Source organism: Caenorhabditis briggsae (assembly GCF_000004555.2).
Source record: "Caenorhabditis briggsae complete genome, chrIV, whole genome shotgun sequence".
Lineage (NCBI taxonomy): Eukaryota > Metazoa > Nematoda > Chromadorea > Rhabditida > Rhabditidae > Caenorhabditis > Caenorhabditis briggsae.
Window position 1 is genome coordinate 17,159,608 of NC_013487.2, and position 16,288 is coordinate 17,175,895.

General features: G+C 37.3%; 5 protein-coding genes across 5 annotated transcripts in view; 2 read left to right on the forward strand and 3 right to left on the reverse strand.

Moving 5' to 3' along the window:
* The window catches only part of Cbr-dis-3, a gene marked incomplete at both ends in the record, with an annotated part of 12,952 nt that extends 12,630 nt beyond the window's left edge, over positions 1-322 (reverse strand). Inside the window, one exon of the mRNA XM_045236388.1 lies at positions 236-322. Within this exon, the coding sequence (XP_045095180.1) occupies positions 236-322 (87 nt within the window). The remainder of the gene's footprint in view (positions 1-235) is intronic.
* A 650-nt stretch (positions 323-972) lies between these two features.
* Cbr-swt-1 lies at positions 973-2,643 on the reverse strand (the record flags this gene model as incomplete). The annotated part of the gene is made up of 6 exons (XM_002634918.1): positions 973-1,154; positions 1,211-1,367; positions 1,414-1,533; positions 1,807-1,953; positions 2,197-2,398; positions 2,570-2,643. The coding sequence occupies 6 exons, from the start codon at positions 2,641-2,643 to the stop codon at positions 973-975; spliced, it is 882 nt and encodes a 293-aa protein (XP_002634964.1).
* An 8,156-nt stretch (positions 2,644-10,799) lies between these two features.
* Positions 10,800-11,888, forward strand: CBG13501 (the record flags this gene model as incomplete). Its single annotated transcript, XM_002634919.1, has 3 exons — positions 10,800-10,852; positions 10,986-11,501; positions 11,552-11,888. 3 exons carry the CDS (start codon positions 10,800-10,802, stop codon positions 11,886-11,888), a joined length of 906 nt encoding a protein of 301 aa, XP_002634965.1.
* A 1,120-nt stretch (positions 11,889-13,008) lies between these two features.
* CBG13502 lies at positions 13,009-15,339 on the forward strand (the record flags this gene model as incomplete). Its single annotated transcript, XM_002634920.2, has 7 exons — positions 13,009-13,075; positions 13,118-13,297; positions 13,345-13,540; positions 13,582-13,697; positions 13,746-13,886; positions 14,042-14,481; positions 14,524-15,339. The coding sequence occupies 7 exons, from the start codon at positions 13,009-13,011 to the stop codon at positions 15,337-15,339; spliced, it is 1,956 nt and encodes a 651-aa protein (XP_002634966.2).
* A 105-nt stretch (positions 15,340-15,444) lies between these two features.
* On the reverse strand, positions 15,445-15,931 carry CBG26537 (the record flags this gene model as incomplete). Its single annotated transcript, XM_045236389.1, has 3 exons — positions 15,445-15,511; positions 15,564-15,670; positions 15,722-15,931. 3 exons carry the CDS (start codon positions 15,929-15,931, stop codon positions 15,445-15,447), a joined length of 384 nt encoding a protein of 127 aa, XP_045099409.1.
* Between the last annotated feature and the right edge of the window lie 357 nt (positions 15,932-16,288).

Consider the following 16,288-nt stretch of genomic DNA (forward strand, 5'->3'; position numbering starts at 1 on the left):
GTTTGAATCAGAGAGTAGAAAATAAATCTATGAAAAAATACTTAATTCGACAAGACAAGGTCTTGAACGTAATAAATTATTTCAATTGCGCTAAATTATTAAGCCACGGGTCGCAGCTACGGCTGCTCTTGAGGCTTAATTATCCTGGGCTCATCTGTAAGATACTAAAAATTTGTAAGGTTTAAAGCTAACTTTAGGGGTCTCTATAACTATTGTAACATGACATTAAGCTCACTTTGTACACTTTTCCAGATCGATTTTTAAAGTAGGAAGTGTGCAGAACGCATGAATGTATTCCACTCTGCTTGACGTTTAGGTCCATCACTGAAAATTTAGTTTGACACTGATGAAATAGAAATTCAAGCAAGTGAGAATGGGAGAAATCGAGAGAAACGGATTAGATATATGTTCTCAAGCTAGATGTAAACGAATTCCCTTCCTAATAAAAAATCTGTTTAAAAACGACTAAAAATCGAGATTTCGGTCGGAAACGGAGGAAGAAATGTATTGTAAATTCCCGCTAAACAATGCGCGTCTGCGTTATTTCGGAGTGTCGTAGTGAAAAATAGAGAAGATCGTCAACTTTTCTCGTATGGATTTGTCAAACATTTCCATCTCTGTTCTATTTTTAAGCTAAAATATACAGATGTAACTGTTTAATACTTGTCTTTTTTCTCACAGAACCTGATCGCGATCACACTTGAAAACCAAAATTTCGATATTCATTCGAATTGAAAATCTTTGAACCGGAATTATGTACAAACACAGGGAAAACAAGTGAAAAAAGAGAGCCCACAGAAGACAATTACCTAATTACACATATAGAGATCGATATCATGTCGAAAAGTTGGAAAACTGGGCGGTGGCGGAGGATGGAAAAGTGAATGGAAGCTTTGGCAAAACAGGGAACATTCGATAAAAGCTTTAAAAATGCTATACAAGAGAAGTAGAACAAAACCAGTGAAAATGATATTATGACTGAACAGAGAATATATCGGGAACGCTGGATGATCGGCTTTTGTATGATGGTGGGTGGTCCATGAAGTCAGCACTGCAACGTCGACTCTCGGAAGACGCTTCGGCAGCCATCAGTTTCTCGAGTTTTTCGTGAACATCGCTAGGGATTTTTTGTGGTGATGATGGCTCTGCGCATTCTGGAAAAAAGTATTCAGTGAGTGAAAACTTTATTGAATTACTATTTTTTAGTTACCTCCTGTCTCCAAATCCTTCTCCTTCTTATTTCTATCTCTTCCAGTGAACCAGTTAGCCAATTGCTCCAATGGACTCTTCTCATTTTCTCGACGAGGTAGAACGATGAAAAGGGAGAGTTGGACGATAGCCAAGAACATTCCAATTCCATTAGGGATCTAAACATTATTTCAAATTTTACATTTTAAGACCCGAAGTTCTTACAATTATATAAATGTCTTGAACCAAATTTCCGTAGAGGCACCATTGGGAAGAAACGAGGAAATTGGCCACGCACATAGGAAGTGGAAGTGTAGAGACTTCGCGGTTTCGAAGGACGACCCCCTGGAATTTTTTTTTTTTGATTTTCGGTTGAGTACTGAAGTACTGAAATCATTGTTCTAGGTACAGCAGGTACTTTATATGTCACGTGGGGATGAGATTGACAGGTTCTCTACATCTTTTTCAAAGAAATCATGTTTATAGCATATTTCCTTATCAATTCAATTAGGTGAAAACGTGACAGATGGGCTGAGAATTAATTCAGGTCGTCTAGAGAGAGAGAGAGAGGAAGAAAAAAGATCATAGACTTTTGAAAACTGCAAATTTCATACTCACCAATCCTGCCAACGGGGCTCCAAAGTTCATGATGTTGAAAGTCATGCAAATGATGCCTAGGTAATCAAGATTTGGCTTAAACGCGATCCACACAACCATTCCAGTGATTGTAGAGGTGACAAGAATCAGTTGACATGTGAAGGTTTTCTGGAAAAACATCTTTTATGTGGATCGTAAAGACATCCACAAAATATGTGTCATATTTTGAAATTCCCAATGTTCCCAGTCCTCAATGTTCGAAAAACCGAAACAATGTCAAAAATTCAATCAACCATGAATACTCGGAATTTTATATATAATTTGACCAAAATTATTGACTATTGAAACAGAAAAATCGTCTTTGACCTAACTTTATTTTTTGAAAAATGTTTGAACTTCCATCTGACCCACCTTAGGAAGTGAATAAATAAGGAAAAAGATACAGTATACTGCCATACAGAAGACACCAACTACGTTGACTATGATCATAGTGTAATCCATTTTGAGCAGTCCGTATCGGAGCCAAAACGATCCTCCAAGAACGCCCATCAGGAAGGGGACACCTGAGATGTCACCTACTGCTCCTTGTCTACGAATTTGCATACATATTGGGCTGAAAATTAGGTCATGTAGAGTTTTTTGGACCACGATCATTTATAAGAGGTTTTTATTCGCGTTCAATTTATGTCCAATTTTTTCTAGGTGGCGAAAATTTCTTTTTTGAGTTTACGTATTTTACGGATTAAAAAAAAAAATCAAATCCAGGTCCTAAATAGAAACTTACATTCCACAGAAAAATAAAGCAATTGTGGTGGTGATGGCACTGATGGATAACACTTGCAGTACCACCTCTATCATTTTCAGATTACTGGTGGGAGCTGAAATTTTTTCAACTTTTCAAAGGAGAATAATAGAGTCAAAAAAATGAAGAGTGAACACATGCAACAGAAGGCATATGAGATATAGATATAGGAGACCAATGAACACAAGAAGAATGGCACATTGGAAATAGAAAAAACAGGAAACCCCCTCAAGAGGAAAAAGAGATTATGAGAAAGTTGGAGGGTCCCAGAGAAGCACAGATGGGAGACAGAAGCGGAGCCATGTTCTTCGAAGGTTCTATGCGTGTTTACCACTTTTTCTTAGGCTTTTTCTTCTTCTGTTTTGTTTACCGCCTATGTCTCTCCCTCTCTCACTATTTTGCTTTTTCTTGTGCAACATTTTTATGGTCAATGGTCACTAGGATCTCAAAAAAGGGGAACGCCGTGGTTTTTGATCTCTTCCGCCATGTAAATGATGCACCAAGAATAACAGGTCAACAAGTTTCCTCTGGGTGATGAGAGAGAAAATTATGAAAAAATTAAGAAGAACAAAAGGAGAATCAGATTCCAAAACATAACTTTGAGATCTTGATCCGTTGGGAAAGATTACAGTGGTTCTAGATCCTAGAATTTAAAAATACTAAGCATCTTCCAATTAAGAGTTATTCGAAAACATGGTTTTGCATCTTGATTTTTTTTCTGGGACATCGGAATAGTTGGATTCTGAGGTTCTAAGGTTCTAGATACTATTTCTTGAGGTGTTCGAGTTTTCCTTTCTTAGACACAGAATTGTCTATCGCTGTGAACCTCACTTTCAACTACATCATTTTTATAATCATTAAAACAATCCAAGTCACTGAGGTACAAAACCTTAGACTTTAACTAAAGAGAGCTCCGGTTCTTATATACAAAATTTTCAGAATGACGTGAAGCTATTTTTATGTTTCCTCTGTTCCAAAAAAAGGAGGAAAGAAACCACAGATTGAAACACTTTCCTCTGTTTCCCAGCCATTAAAATTCATCAATACGAATTGTTTATATCAAAAACAATGATAACAGTGGACATTTTTGCTATAAACAAAATTTTGAAATCTCAGTTTTCCTCGAGAAAAATATGGAAAAATAAGAAGGTTTCGAGTTTCAGTCAAAAAACTTATTATTCAACTTTTCTATGTGCTCTTTTATACCCATCCAGCTCGCCCATAACGTCATCACAAAAAGACCCGTAGCCACGCCCACTTTTCTAAACCGACTCAAAAAAATTCACGTGAATCGGAGCAACTAGTGGTGCCAGATGGGACTCTCGACTGTCTCAACATTTCAGCCAATTGAAAAGAAAAAAAGAGTCAGTTGACTTTCAAAAATACGACAAAGGTCTCTAAGGGCTTTTGAATGCAAGCCAATTTTCTTATACTGTAGATTTCATAGATCATCATATTATTGTCAACACTTTCTAAAGATTGTGCCCAATTAGATATGATGGTCTTTGGGCGTCTGAAACAAAATATAAAAGGGGAGGAGCTTGAGGAAAAGAACAAAAGAGCGGGTGAGGGAGAAGCAAACACTATGAATTACACGTGGATCGGAGCGAACGTCTCGCTTGAAATTTCGAAAAAAAAGGGTCAAAGGTAACACTTCGAAGTACTTCGCAGTAAAATTGATTAAAAATGAGTTACCGTTTTTCATTTGAATATTAGGTAAACAGTAAACAAGTAAACAAGTAAACAAAAGTCCACGTGGCAAATCACAAAAGTAAAGCTGGGAAAAACGAGTCCGCGGCTACGCCAAAGGAAGCTCTTTTCAGATCGTCGTTTAAATTTCAGATTTGAAAAAATGTTCCAATAAATCGAATAATTCGAATTAAAAAAAAATAAATGGAGGAACTGGAGATATGTCTGAAAATCCTCAGGGTATCAAAAAAACTTATAAAAGTCTTCAAAAAAGCTGGGGTAGACAGGAAATTAGAGTTAAAGATAATCGAATTATTTTTTAAATTCTTATAATTTCCTTAATTTCAAAATTTCTGATAGCTAACAGAAACATGTGAAAGGAATACATGTACTCTTCTGTTTTTAATAAAAAATGATAAATGATAAACGGATGACCTCTCCTCAAAAAGGAATAGAGAATCAGGCAATGAAACGGAAAATCGACGTCACAAAAAGTAGGCGGAGTCTAAAGGAGGGTGTAGTATCATGATGACAGAATAAAGAAATGAGAAGAACGGGTCTATAATACAAAGTGACACACAAATTAAACAACGAACTTCGCCATTTTTTCTTCTGGTCATTTTAATTAGAAGACGAAGAGTAGGATAACGAGAACACAGAATCATGTCAATCACGAAGATTGGATCGGGATATCCCCCGAATTTTGTTGATTCGATAGCGTCCAAAACAGGTAATAGGTACTTATTGAACTTTTAGAAGGGCAAGATCGTAGGAGTGTAGAGATTTCATATACCGTATTTTCTCTAATAGATGACCATGGGTTTCTATTTTTCGCCCTTCTTCTCGCGGTAGAAGTCTATTAGAAAAAATACTTCAAGTATAGGGTATTCGGTTCTTAACTAAACAGGAATACGGTAACTGGATAACGTGGTTTCGCAAAACTCGCAACTTTCAAAGTTTGAAAAGAAGAAAATACGGATGTAACGAATCAAGCGAGTTTTCGAATGTTCGATATTTGAAGAATAAACCCAGAGTTTCGAAACTTTCAATTTGAAACAGTGAGTGGTTCTCAGATCGTTCTTTGATATTTGATATTTGAATTACCGATTGAAAGGTTTATCACGATTCCTTCATCCCACTATTATCATATCTCCATTCCCCTTTTTGAAAAATGACAAAGATGATTAAAAGTGATAAGAAGAAGGGATTTCCCCGTTTAATTTTTTGTGATCAGGGTAGGGAAATTCAGAAATTTGTAGTCATTTGAGAGACTATGGAGCATTATTTAGTGGATAACAAGGAAAAACAAAACTCAGTTTCATAATTAGTTGTCTCGTGATTTTTCAAAAATTTATTAAAGAAACGGAAGTGATGGGAGTTCTCTGAATCAGTAGAAAAAACCCATAAACGAAAAATTACTGGGAACCAATCGTAGGAACAATAGTGCCAGAAGAATCATTCCAGCGAATATTTTAAAAATGAAAATTCACTCCCTTAGCTATTTAAATACTATCTAGACACGAGTGTGTATCAAAGTACTCTAAAAAACAAAAGTGGGCGGAGCTCATTTTTTGAAACAATGATCGGAATGATACTAGAGAAGGCAGACAAGAATGAGAGAGAGGGTGGATGGTAAGCTGGCTGACGCCTTTTTGAAAACACGCATGGCAAAGTGATAATAGTATTCGAACTTTCTTTTTTATGTATTAGTTATAGTCAAGTACACATTTTTAGTCGTTTGGTTTGAGTTGGTTTTTTTTTGGGATAACTACGGGTAGATAGAAACAATCATGATAAATAGATCTAGTTGCAACCTCTTTCATGTTTACCTATATTTATTTAAATAAAACTTGTACCTTGAGCAAACTGATCAGTAATTTGGATCATTCATATTTAATAAGTTTACACGACAAGTTTTTGGGGGAGAAATGCAGGTTATTTAACAAAGTTTGGTCTTCGAGATACTCTGAGATCTGTAATTTGTTGGTTTTTAAACATTTTTCGATTCAGTATTCAAGATCCGAAATCTTCAATTCAGTGTTACCATTTTTTTTCTATTAATAGCTACACCTCAACCAAAAAAAGCGAAACAGAGAGATCAATTCCTTTGAAACAACAATTTCTATTGAGCTTTTCGTTTCTCAAAGAACGAAAGACAATAATGGGATACATAAGTGGAAGTGAAACAAGACAAGACAAATAGATAAATGGGACAGAAGTGACCTAAAACATCTGTTCATGAGGTGATAGTGGAGTGTGAGGGTCAAAAAAAATTTTTGAAGGTTATGGGACCAAACTTGCAAAGGAAACAAGATTTTCTAGCGACGTCAATCGATACTCCTTTTCTTGCAACAAACTACCGTTAAGACTATAAACGAGGGAAATATTCAGCATTCTGTGAAAAAGTAAAAATTTATCTTTAAAAAAATCACAAAAATTAGAACAGAACAATACATCTTTGTCAAAGGCGTTAAAACATTATAATATCCATGTTCCTTCTTATTGTTATAGTTAAAAAATAAAATGAAAATTTTTTCAAGGTTCGAATTTTCATTTAAATTTAGCTCTTTTTGAATGTATCCAATTGTGAGGAAAATTTTTTCATATTTTTTGAAGTTTTGATTTCCATTACAAAAATTGTCTAAAATGATTAAATTTAATTTTTTGGGTGATTTTCGGATTTTAACCAAGTATGGATTACATCCAAGTTTCCCTTGTTGTTTCAGAAGAATACACGCCGAGGTTTCATTTTTCTTAAATTTTCTTAAGAAAAACTGATTACCAAGTAGATATATTTCAACAACTTTTGTTGCTGATTACTGACAAAATGTCTAGGTCAATATTGTGAAGAATTTCAAGACGCTCAGCTTCTTCACAAATTTGTCACAGCCTTCAGAATCCATGTCTCTTGTGGACGTTCATTCTTGTACGTTTTCCGTTTTCCTTGAATTCTTCCATCTTTCAAAATTCTCTTAATACAGGAATACTGGTTCTCTCTACGTCTGGGCCTCTCAACCCAACACTTTGTTTTAGCCTCTTCCGTCAAAATCAGAAGAATCACAAGTTAAAGTTGACCAGCGTCTCATGCTGATGACACGCAGTTTTTTGTCATTGAAGAAAAACGAAGAGAGTGGATGATTGATTATGGGGGGCAGTACAGATAATAACTAAAACATACAATTTTAATGTTCTTCATCGCCTTTTGTCGGCTGTTGTACAACAAAAAAACAAGTAAAAACGTTGAGTGATCGGTATTTTAACTGCGGTTTGGATGATAAGTGGAAATTTTATTGGCGGAGACACGGGCCGGAAATGGAAGAAAACTGATTTTTCCATAACTCTTTTGAATGAGTATCTGTTGAAAAGTTGTCAGCTACATAAAGTATCTCTAGTTTTGTTTGATGTTTTTCTCTGGAGTTATCAGACTGATCCAGCATGTTTTGACATTTTGGGGATTTCTGCCATTTTCTACATTCCAAATCTCACCAAAGTAATTACTGCAACCTTAAGGTAATATTGTCAACTACAAAACCAAAGTTGTATTCAATGGTCAAATTAATTTAGGAGGAAACTGTTCGAAGTGTCAGAATAAATATTTGAGAATTGTTCGGCGCTCCCAGAAACTTATATACCACATGCTGAAAATATCGATCTTAGGTACGAAAGAGCTTCTGAAGCTTCGTATACTCCGCAGAAACTTCCAGCAGTGCTCAAGAGTAAAATTTCGTGTAATTCCAACCCTAAAAACCTAGATTTTTCTTTTAAACCTTCTGATTCTAGGTAAAATTTAACATTGGATTATTACTGTTTCTACTTGCATCTTCTATACTAGTTCAACTTGAGAAGAGTTCTTGAAGAGTTTGAGTTTCTAGTCTGGAAAATGGGAAACTGCACCGGAAGGTAAATTAATTTTTAATCGAAATTTTCAAAATTGAAATTGGGTCTAAGAGATTCAAAATTCAATTTTAACTTCTTTTTCTTCTGAACTCTAATGATTTTGACTTAGATTTGAAGCGGTTTTCCGGAAGTTTTTTGATTTCATGTTTTCGACTCTCAATAATTTCACTCTCACTGTGCTCCTAATGAGCCAAAACCTTCCTTGAATGTACTACTTCTAATATTCATTCAAAGTGCCTATCATTTTACCCAGAGACAGGTTGAAGTACAAAAACTCAAAAAACCAATCATACACACTTTACGACCGCCCCATAAAACACTACACACCAATTATAATGTCAATTTTGACACTTTTTTTTTTGAAAAAATCATTGAACCGTATTGAGGTGAAGTGTATATCTTTTGATACTTTTCAATGGCGTCCTGTTTTGCTGTCCTTTATAAAATAACTAATTCAACAAGTAGGGAGTAGGTGTACGCGTACTCATTGTCAGTTTACAGTTTTTAGTTTTTTTTTTCAGTTTCCTGGTTAATATCACGTTTATTGTTGATTCCGAACTTCATGAATAATGCAAAACTATTGATTCAATTAGAATGTTCGAAAAATTGTAATTTTTGTTTCTATCCCAATAATTTATCGGCTGATTTCCAAACGATGTAACTTACCATTTTGTAGATCCATTTCTGTGAAAGTTGTTCATATCGTTTGGGAACTTTTCGGTAAAGATTTGGATAATTTCAGTTGATTTCAAATTTTCAATTCGTTATTTTTCTGAAGACGTTCTGTAAACGAATTTCCCAACGAGCATATCGGATTATAATCATCCCAAACGTTAAAAAATGCATTGTTCTTTTAATCTATTTCCTATTTCTGTCTTCTTTCCCAGTTTTTTTTTCAAAACCATGTTTCTCCAGTTACATCAGCATGCTTTAATATTTGATAAGAAGCTGGTACTAGAGGTCGTAATGCGGTAAATTTTGCCTCCAATGGGAAGAGAGTGAGTTGAAAAACCAAAAGCAACACCTCTACGATTTTTTTCTCAATATCATTTTATCAATCAGTAACATCATCATTTTCTCTCCCCCACTCATTTTTCTGACCACGTGACATGTCGTTTTTAGGACATCAGTTGAGAAGAAGATAGTGAGAGTTGTTTGTGTCAATTTTTTCATGTAGAAACGTTTACTCCAATTTAAGACGCTTAGTTTAAGATGTAAATATCAAGATTTTTTCGCTTCAAAATTCTGAAAATCTTGTATTGGCATACTTGTGTCATTTCTGAATTACCAATTTTTTAAATGACTGAATATTGCTAATAGTTAGTTCGCATTTTTCCTGACCGCATTTTTTATGATGGTGTGTTATTTAATCGTTAGTGTGATTCCTGTTCTAATCGAGAACTTAATAAAATGTTTTTCAATTTCGATAATATAATTTTTCCTGTTTCACACCAAATAAACCATTCTATGGAATGGGGTTAGTTTATGAAAGTTATAAGACTATTCCGAATTCTAACTCTATCATCATTCTCATAATCTTTTGAAATCGTGCTCCGTCGAATTAGAAAAAAAACTGGGACCTCAAAATCTTTCGGACGTGTCGAATTGCGAGTCCCCGCCTCATAACCACAACCGGCATTTTTAAGTTGAAATTCTGATCTTCGTTTTCGCCACTCCCCATCGTAGAAAAAATTCAAGTGGCGGCTCTTAGGTTATGTATGTGCCCTGTCCAACCTGTTCTTTGTTCTGACCTACATATATGCACTCCGTACTATTATCTCTTCCCTGTCACGTGATCCCATATTTTGTACTCATCATTATCACTATACAGTATGACGTAAGATCACAAGACGTCGGGTCCAAGAACCCATTCTCCATTTTTTTTTGTTCCGTATGCTAGTTGATATCAAACAGTGCTTGGCGCTGTCACCTGCCCATGTTTCTTATGTGATTCTCTCATCACGCGACTCTCTCAAGGAAAAAAAAAGAGCATTATCAATTTATTATCACCTGCTCAAAACTTTCTTCGAAAACGCATTAAACCGATAAAAGTCATAAAAGGAACCTTTGGAATTGAATAGAGCAAAAAAAAAACATACTATCGATGTGCTTGCTCCATCATCTTGGCTCCGCCTATTTATGCTATCATTAAGTGAACCTTATCAGTTGATGCGTATATGGTGGTGTCAGCGTCAAATATGCACAACTTCGCACACTCCAGGTTCGCAGGTCGCCCCGTTTTAGAGCATTGTCTCCTATTCTTATACATGCACTGCAAATTTCATTAATATGGTCTAGGTTCCATAAAACCACCTTAACTAGTTCTTTAGGCTCAACCATTATCATTTTTCCATATTGTGAAAAGCGTATCAACTATTGAAAACATCTTCCGGGCTATCTATCCCCTTTCCCACGACCACAAGAAGTTTTTCAAGGAAAAAACAGGGGGAATATAAGAAAAAACTATCATCTTTTTCTTACCTGTCTCATCTGCTCTCTCTCTCTCTCTCTCTCTCTCTCTCTCTCTCTCTCTCTCTCTCTCTCTCTCTCTATCAGTTGTTCTTGTACTATATAAGTGATTGGGAATTCTCATATGATTTTTTTCAGACTCATCACACCTTCTACGATGGAGAACAACAACTCACCAACCCAAGCTGCCGAGCACGATCAGAAAATTGAGTGAGTGGTCACACTGGCTCTTAGAATAAAACGTTTGATTTTGAGGCCTTAGCCATTTAAAATATAAGAAGTTGATAAGAATAACGCTAAGAAGCTTATGTACCATCTTTAATTTGAAGTACTGGTGTTCCAGCCCGCGCAACTTTGATGATATGCTGGCCATCGTCGCCTCGATCAAAGAGCAAGTTGGAGAAGAGACAGCCCGTGCTGAACTAGGAATCATTTGCGGTTCTGGTCTCGGTCCTATCGGAGATACAGTTCAAAATGCCACGATTCTTCCGTACTCCAAGATCCCAGGATTCCCAACCACCCACGTAGTTGGTCACAAGGGAAATATGGTTTTCGGTCAGTTGGGAGGAAAGAAGGTCGTGTGCCTTCAAGGAAGATTCCATCCGTACGAGCATAGCATGGATTTGGCTCTATGCACCCTTCCAGTCCGTGTAATGCACCAACTCGGAGTTAAGGTCATGATCGTGTCCAATGCTGCAGGAGGAATCAATACAGTGCTAAGACACGGAGATTTGATGCTCATCAAGGATCACATCTTCCTTCCGGGACTCGCTGGATTCTCACCACTTGTCGGGTGCAACGACCCAAGATTCGGTGCACGTTTTGTGTCTGTTCATGATGCCTATGATAAGCAACTAAGGTATTCGAGTAATTTCAGGGAATCTGAATTCTGATAATGGAAAATTTCAGGCAACTCGCCATTGATGTTGGACGTCGTAACAATATGACCCTTTATGAAGGAGTTTACGTGATGTCTGGAGGACCGCAGTATGAGAGTCCAGCTGAGGTTTCTCTTTTCAAAACAGTTGGAGCTGATGCTCTTGGAATGTCCACCTGCCACGAAGTCACTGTTGCCCGTCAGTGTGGAATCAAAGTTCTTGGATTCTCTCTGATCACAAACATTGCTAACCTGGACGCTGATCAATCCGTTGAAGTTTCCCACGAAGAAGTCCTAGACATTGCCAAGCAAGCTGGAGAGCGAGCATCTCGATTCGTTTCCGATATCATCCAGGAACTCACCATTTGAACGTTTGTTCTTTCGATTTCACACTAAACAATCTGCTTTTCTGGTTCTTCATTTCCTTTTACTCTACGTTTTAAGTTCGAACCTTCTAAAGGCCGCATACACCCATATTTTCCATCTGATCGAAATGTTTTGACGATATGTACAATTATATGTATACTTGCTTTTTGAAAATTGGATTTTATGATAATAAAACGCTGAAATTTATTATGTTACAATATAATTTCTGGAACAACGAAATCCTTGTTTCTTAATGGATTATTTCTCAGACTGACTATTCGAAACGATAGCATTCGACTTTTTTATTCAAATCCTATGTATTTTCTAACTTGTCAAAATTTTATGATACATCATAAGGGTACACCGGCAGGTTCCTGATGATAATAAATATAATAATAATGATAAGAAAACGGACAATGACGTATATTAGGTTACACGAGTTTGGGTATGTTCAAATAAGTCAGTGATAAACTAATTACAAACATACATTTTGAATAGTTAAATTGTGTGCACAATGTGGAGCTTGACTTCTGAAAACGGTTTAGAATTTTTTAGAGTTTACAGAATCTGGGCAATCATCACTGTTCTAGCTGGAATGACAAACGACAAAATTAATCGGACGCGTTCTGTCTTCAAATATCTAATTATTAGGTTGTTCGAAAAGTAATGCGCGTTCAGTGCGAACTTCCAGCTATTTTAGTTCTTTAAGAGAGACATCGAATCTTTGAGAATGCGTTGCTAGAAAGTGGTTGATGATGATGGAGAAAAGCCTAATCATTAATCTTATCTTGTTGCAGTTTTACACAAAGTTAAAGTGAATCAAAAACGCGCATTCTTTTCGNACAACCTATTAATTAAGATGCGATTTGTTCGAGAAGCAAAAACATGTTCCCTTTTCCATGTGGTGGCATTTATACACTCAAACTCTCGAGCTTGATAATTTCAAAACAGTGTTTGACCCATCATTTCTCTTCCGACGGTGGCCAATTGTCAACATACTTTTGACCCTCAAAGGGAGGGGGGGAGGTAAATTGGGTAAATAGACAAAGGGTAGCCGCTTGGTGGATAAGGATAAAAAGCTTTAGTCCCTTTTATTGATTTTTTTCATAAGACAACCTTAAGAATGCTACAAATCCTCGTATACTCAGTGCTGCAACTTTTCCACTTTGTAGGAGGCAATGAATTAGGAGGTAAGCGTCTAGATCTTAATGGCTACCATCTCAAAAATTAAGGATTCATCTGTCGTCTCCCAAAAAACAATGGGTTCGCTTGTGGAGTCACTACACCTCATTCTGCCTACTATTTCGATGTAGAGATTCGAGAATGTATTGAATTCATGTTTGAAGGCTGTGGAGGCAATCAGAATAGATTCTCCAGTCGACAGGAGTGTCTGAATGGATGTAAAAGTTTGAGTAAGATCTTTTTTCTAAGGTTTTCTGAGGAATTTTTTTCCTTTTAGCATCTTGTGGAAAAGGGATGCCATTAATGGATTTTGCTGGAAATATCAAGCGATGTGATGGAGAAAGAGTTCCATGTCCAGGAAGTCATGAGTGTATCGGGAAGGGGATGAGCAGTGTGTGCTGTCAAAAGGCTGATAGAATCTGTCAGGCTTCGGTCCATCCTGGAACACCATGTGGTGTACCTCCAACTACAAGGTACTTGTTTAAAAAAAATTAGACCACATTTTATTTTCCAGATATTACTTCGACTCTTCTTCCAAAACCTGTCGACCATTCGCGTTTACTGGTTGTGGTGGCAATGAAAATAACTTCAAGAGCAAAGGAGAGTGTATGATGTTTTGTAGCACTGAAAGTGAGGATCTGTAGATTTGAACATATATACTTATAAAGTGTACTGCAGTTATTTGTCCACGTGGGGAGCCGCATACTGATCGATACTCAATCAACAATATTGCCACCTGCATGGAAGACAAGCATTGTCCGAGGAATTACACTTGCACTGCTAAAATGGGAAAGAAAGGGGCTTGCTGCCCGAGTAAAGGTGGGTAATTCGTCAAAGGATTTGTTCACTATATAGTCTCTGAACCTTTCGTCTTACGAGATATCCCATTGATATACGGAAAGTGTAGTGTCAGTGGACAAGTGTTCAAAGACCCGTGTATGATAATTACTTTTATAATGAATGATAGCTTTAAGAATTCGTCTGTGGAACACCTTTTGAAATCAAGAACAACTGCCGTAAGCCTGAACCAATTAGCACATTCTCGTTTGATTATCGCAGTGGAGGATGCAAACGGGCAGAACATTCGAATTGTGAAGAACATTTTAACTCATTCGCCAACTTGGAACAATGCGCAGATTATTGCATTGGGTCCTGTCCCAATGGTTTGGACACCCACACGAACCGGCGAACCGGCCAGCCCCACCTTTGTGATTACTCGAAGAATGAAGGATGCCCAATGGGCTTCGAATGTTTGAAGTCCAGTCCATATGCGTCGATTTGTTGTAAAACTCACCCAGTCTGTCCATCACCGGAATCCATTTTATTGGTTGATGAAGATAATGAGGCAGTAAGATGTTCGGCAAGTAGAGACATTTGTCCAGAGCAATATCAATGTCAGCCTGCAAAGAATATGGTGAGTTTCTTCTGGAAATCTTTTTTCAACATTGGCTTTTAGGAAAGCATCTGCTGCACCAAGCCTCTTAGCTGTCCTCCCGGAATGGATGCACTTCGGGAAAACGGAGGCCGCCCGCGAGTCTGTTCCATCGGCGTTGAAGGCAATTGTCCTCAAGATCACATGTGTGTCCAAGGAAATGGCTCTTCTGGAGCGGCACGTCATCTATGCTGTAAGCCACGGAAGAAATGTGTTATCCCTTATGTCGATCCAAATAAGAAGCGGCCGATTCGCTGTTTTCCGGGTGACGAGTCATGTCCATTGTCAACTGATTGCTTACCGGCTGTGGAGAATTCAGAAAACTTTTCTAATTTGACTAATACAATAGATGTGATGTTCTTTTGTTGCCATACAGTTTCTATCTTCAGCTGTCCTGATGGATCCACTCCGTTTCTGGATCCGAATTCTGGCCAACCTGCGGCGTGTTTTCCAGCCAATCCATTCTCCTGTCCAGCAGAGCATAGTTGCACTTCCCTAATGGATGGTTCCAATGCCTGCTGTCCTATCGAAACACCTTTTTGCGCTGAAGCTCTGGTATCTGATGATGGATCACCAATGACCTGCGAGGGATGGGATGACAACACTACGTGTCCACAAGGAAAATGTCAAAAGGCTATGGATGGAATGTACTACTGCTGTAGACCGCCTATGTTGGTCCTACAGAATAATGCACCGATGGTACCTCAAGTCGAAGGAGTATCCGATAGGGTTGGAGAGTATATCGCTAGAAGCTTGGGAATACTGTATACAGACTTTGTACGACCGAAGAAGATACGACAGCCGGAAAATTTGAAGTTGTTAATAAGAGATCCAAAATAGAATGTTTTGACTTTTTAGCCCACCTCCAATCCCCTTGCCATCCTATCTATTTTTGACAATTAATAAAGTGTTCAAAACATTTTATGATATAAACTTTTCGAAAAATTAGAGATCAATTGGAGTGCACGGGAGGTAACAACGGTTCCACTGCCGCTCTTCATCATAATGACAGCTGAAAATCACGAAAGTCCCTATTCTAGAAGTTTTGAGTTCTTTAAACTTACCGAACCTGCAATTTAGTATCGTCTGTATCAGTTGGGCATCTATGATTTGCTGGACACTCACATCTGTGCGATTCCGCGACGACGTTCAAAGACGTGTCTACAGTTATCTGAAATCTTCCACTTTGATTTTTGGACCCTACCAATGCTGTGAAGCTAACCATTTTGCAGAAATGCGCTTCGTCGAAAACATTGCATTCTGAAGACATAGATATCGGATCTTGAAAGTGACGGGTGACAAAGTTAGAGGGGTCTGACTGAATTGTTTCAACTTCTTGATAAAAGTGCGATCCAATAATATTTCTTACCGTTAATAAAGCTGACGAGTAAACAGAACAGAGTATAGTTAACAACGATATTGAACGGATCATGTTTAGGATATTATTCTGCAAATATAAGTATTTTTCTGAAAAGTTCTAAAACCGAAAGAGATGGTCAGAAACGGAATAAATGAAAAGGAGATGAGGAGGGCATTCTCGCCTAATCTCGTAGCCTAACATTCCCTCGATGAAAGAACCCCGTTAAACCGGTCATGACAGGGAGATGCTAGTGTAATGAGAAGAAAAACGATATGATGGTGTAATTGAGAAAAAATAACAAAGAAACCGAAGATGAGGACAATGCGCAATAAAGGAGAAGAAGAATAGAACAATTTGTCATGAGAACTGAAAGGAACAGATTTTGTTGATTGAAGGTTTTAGTCAGTTTGCCAAAGGTAAGTATGAACT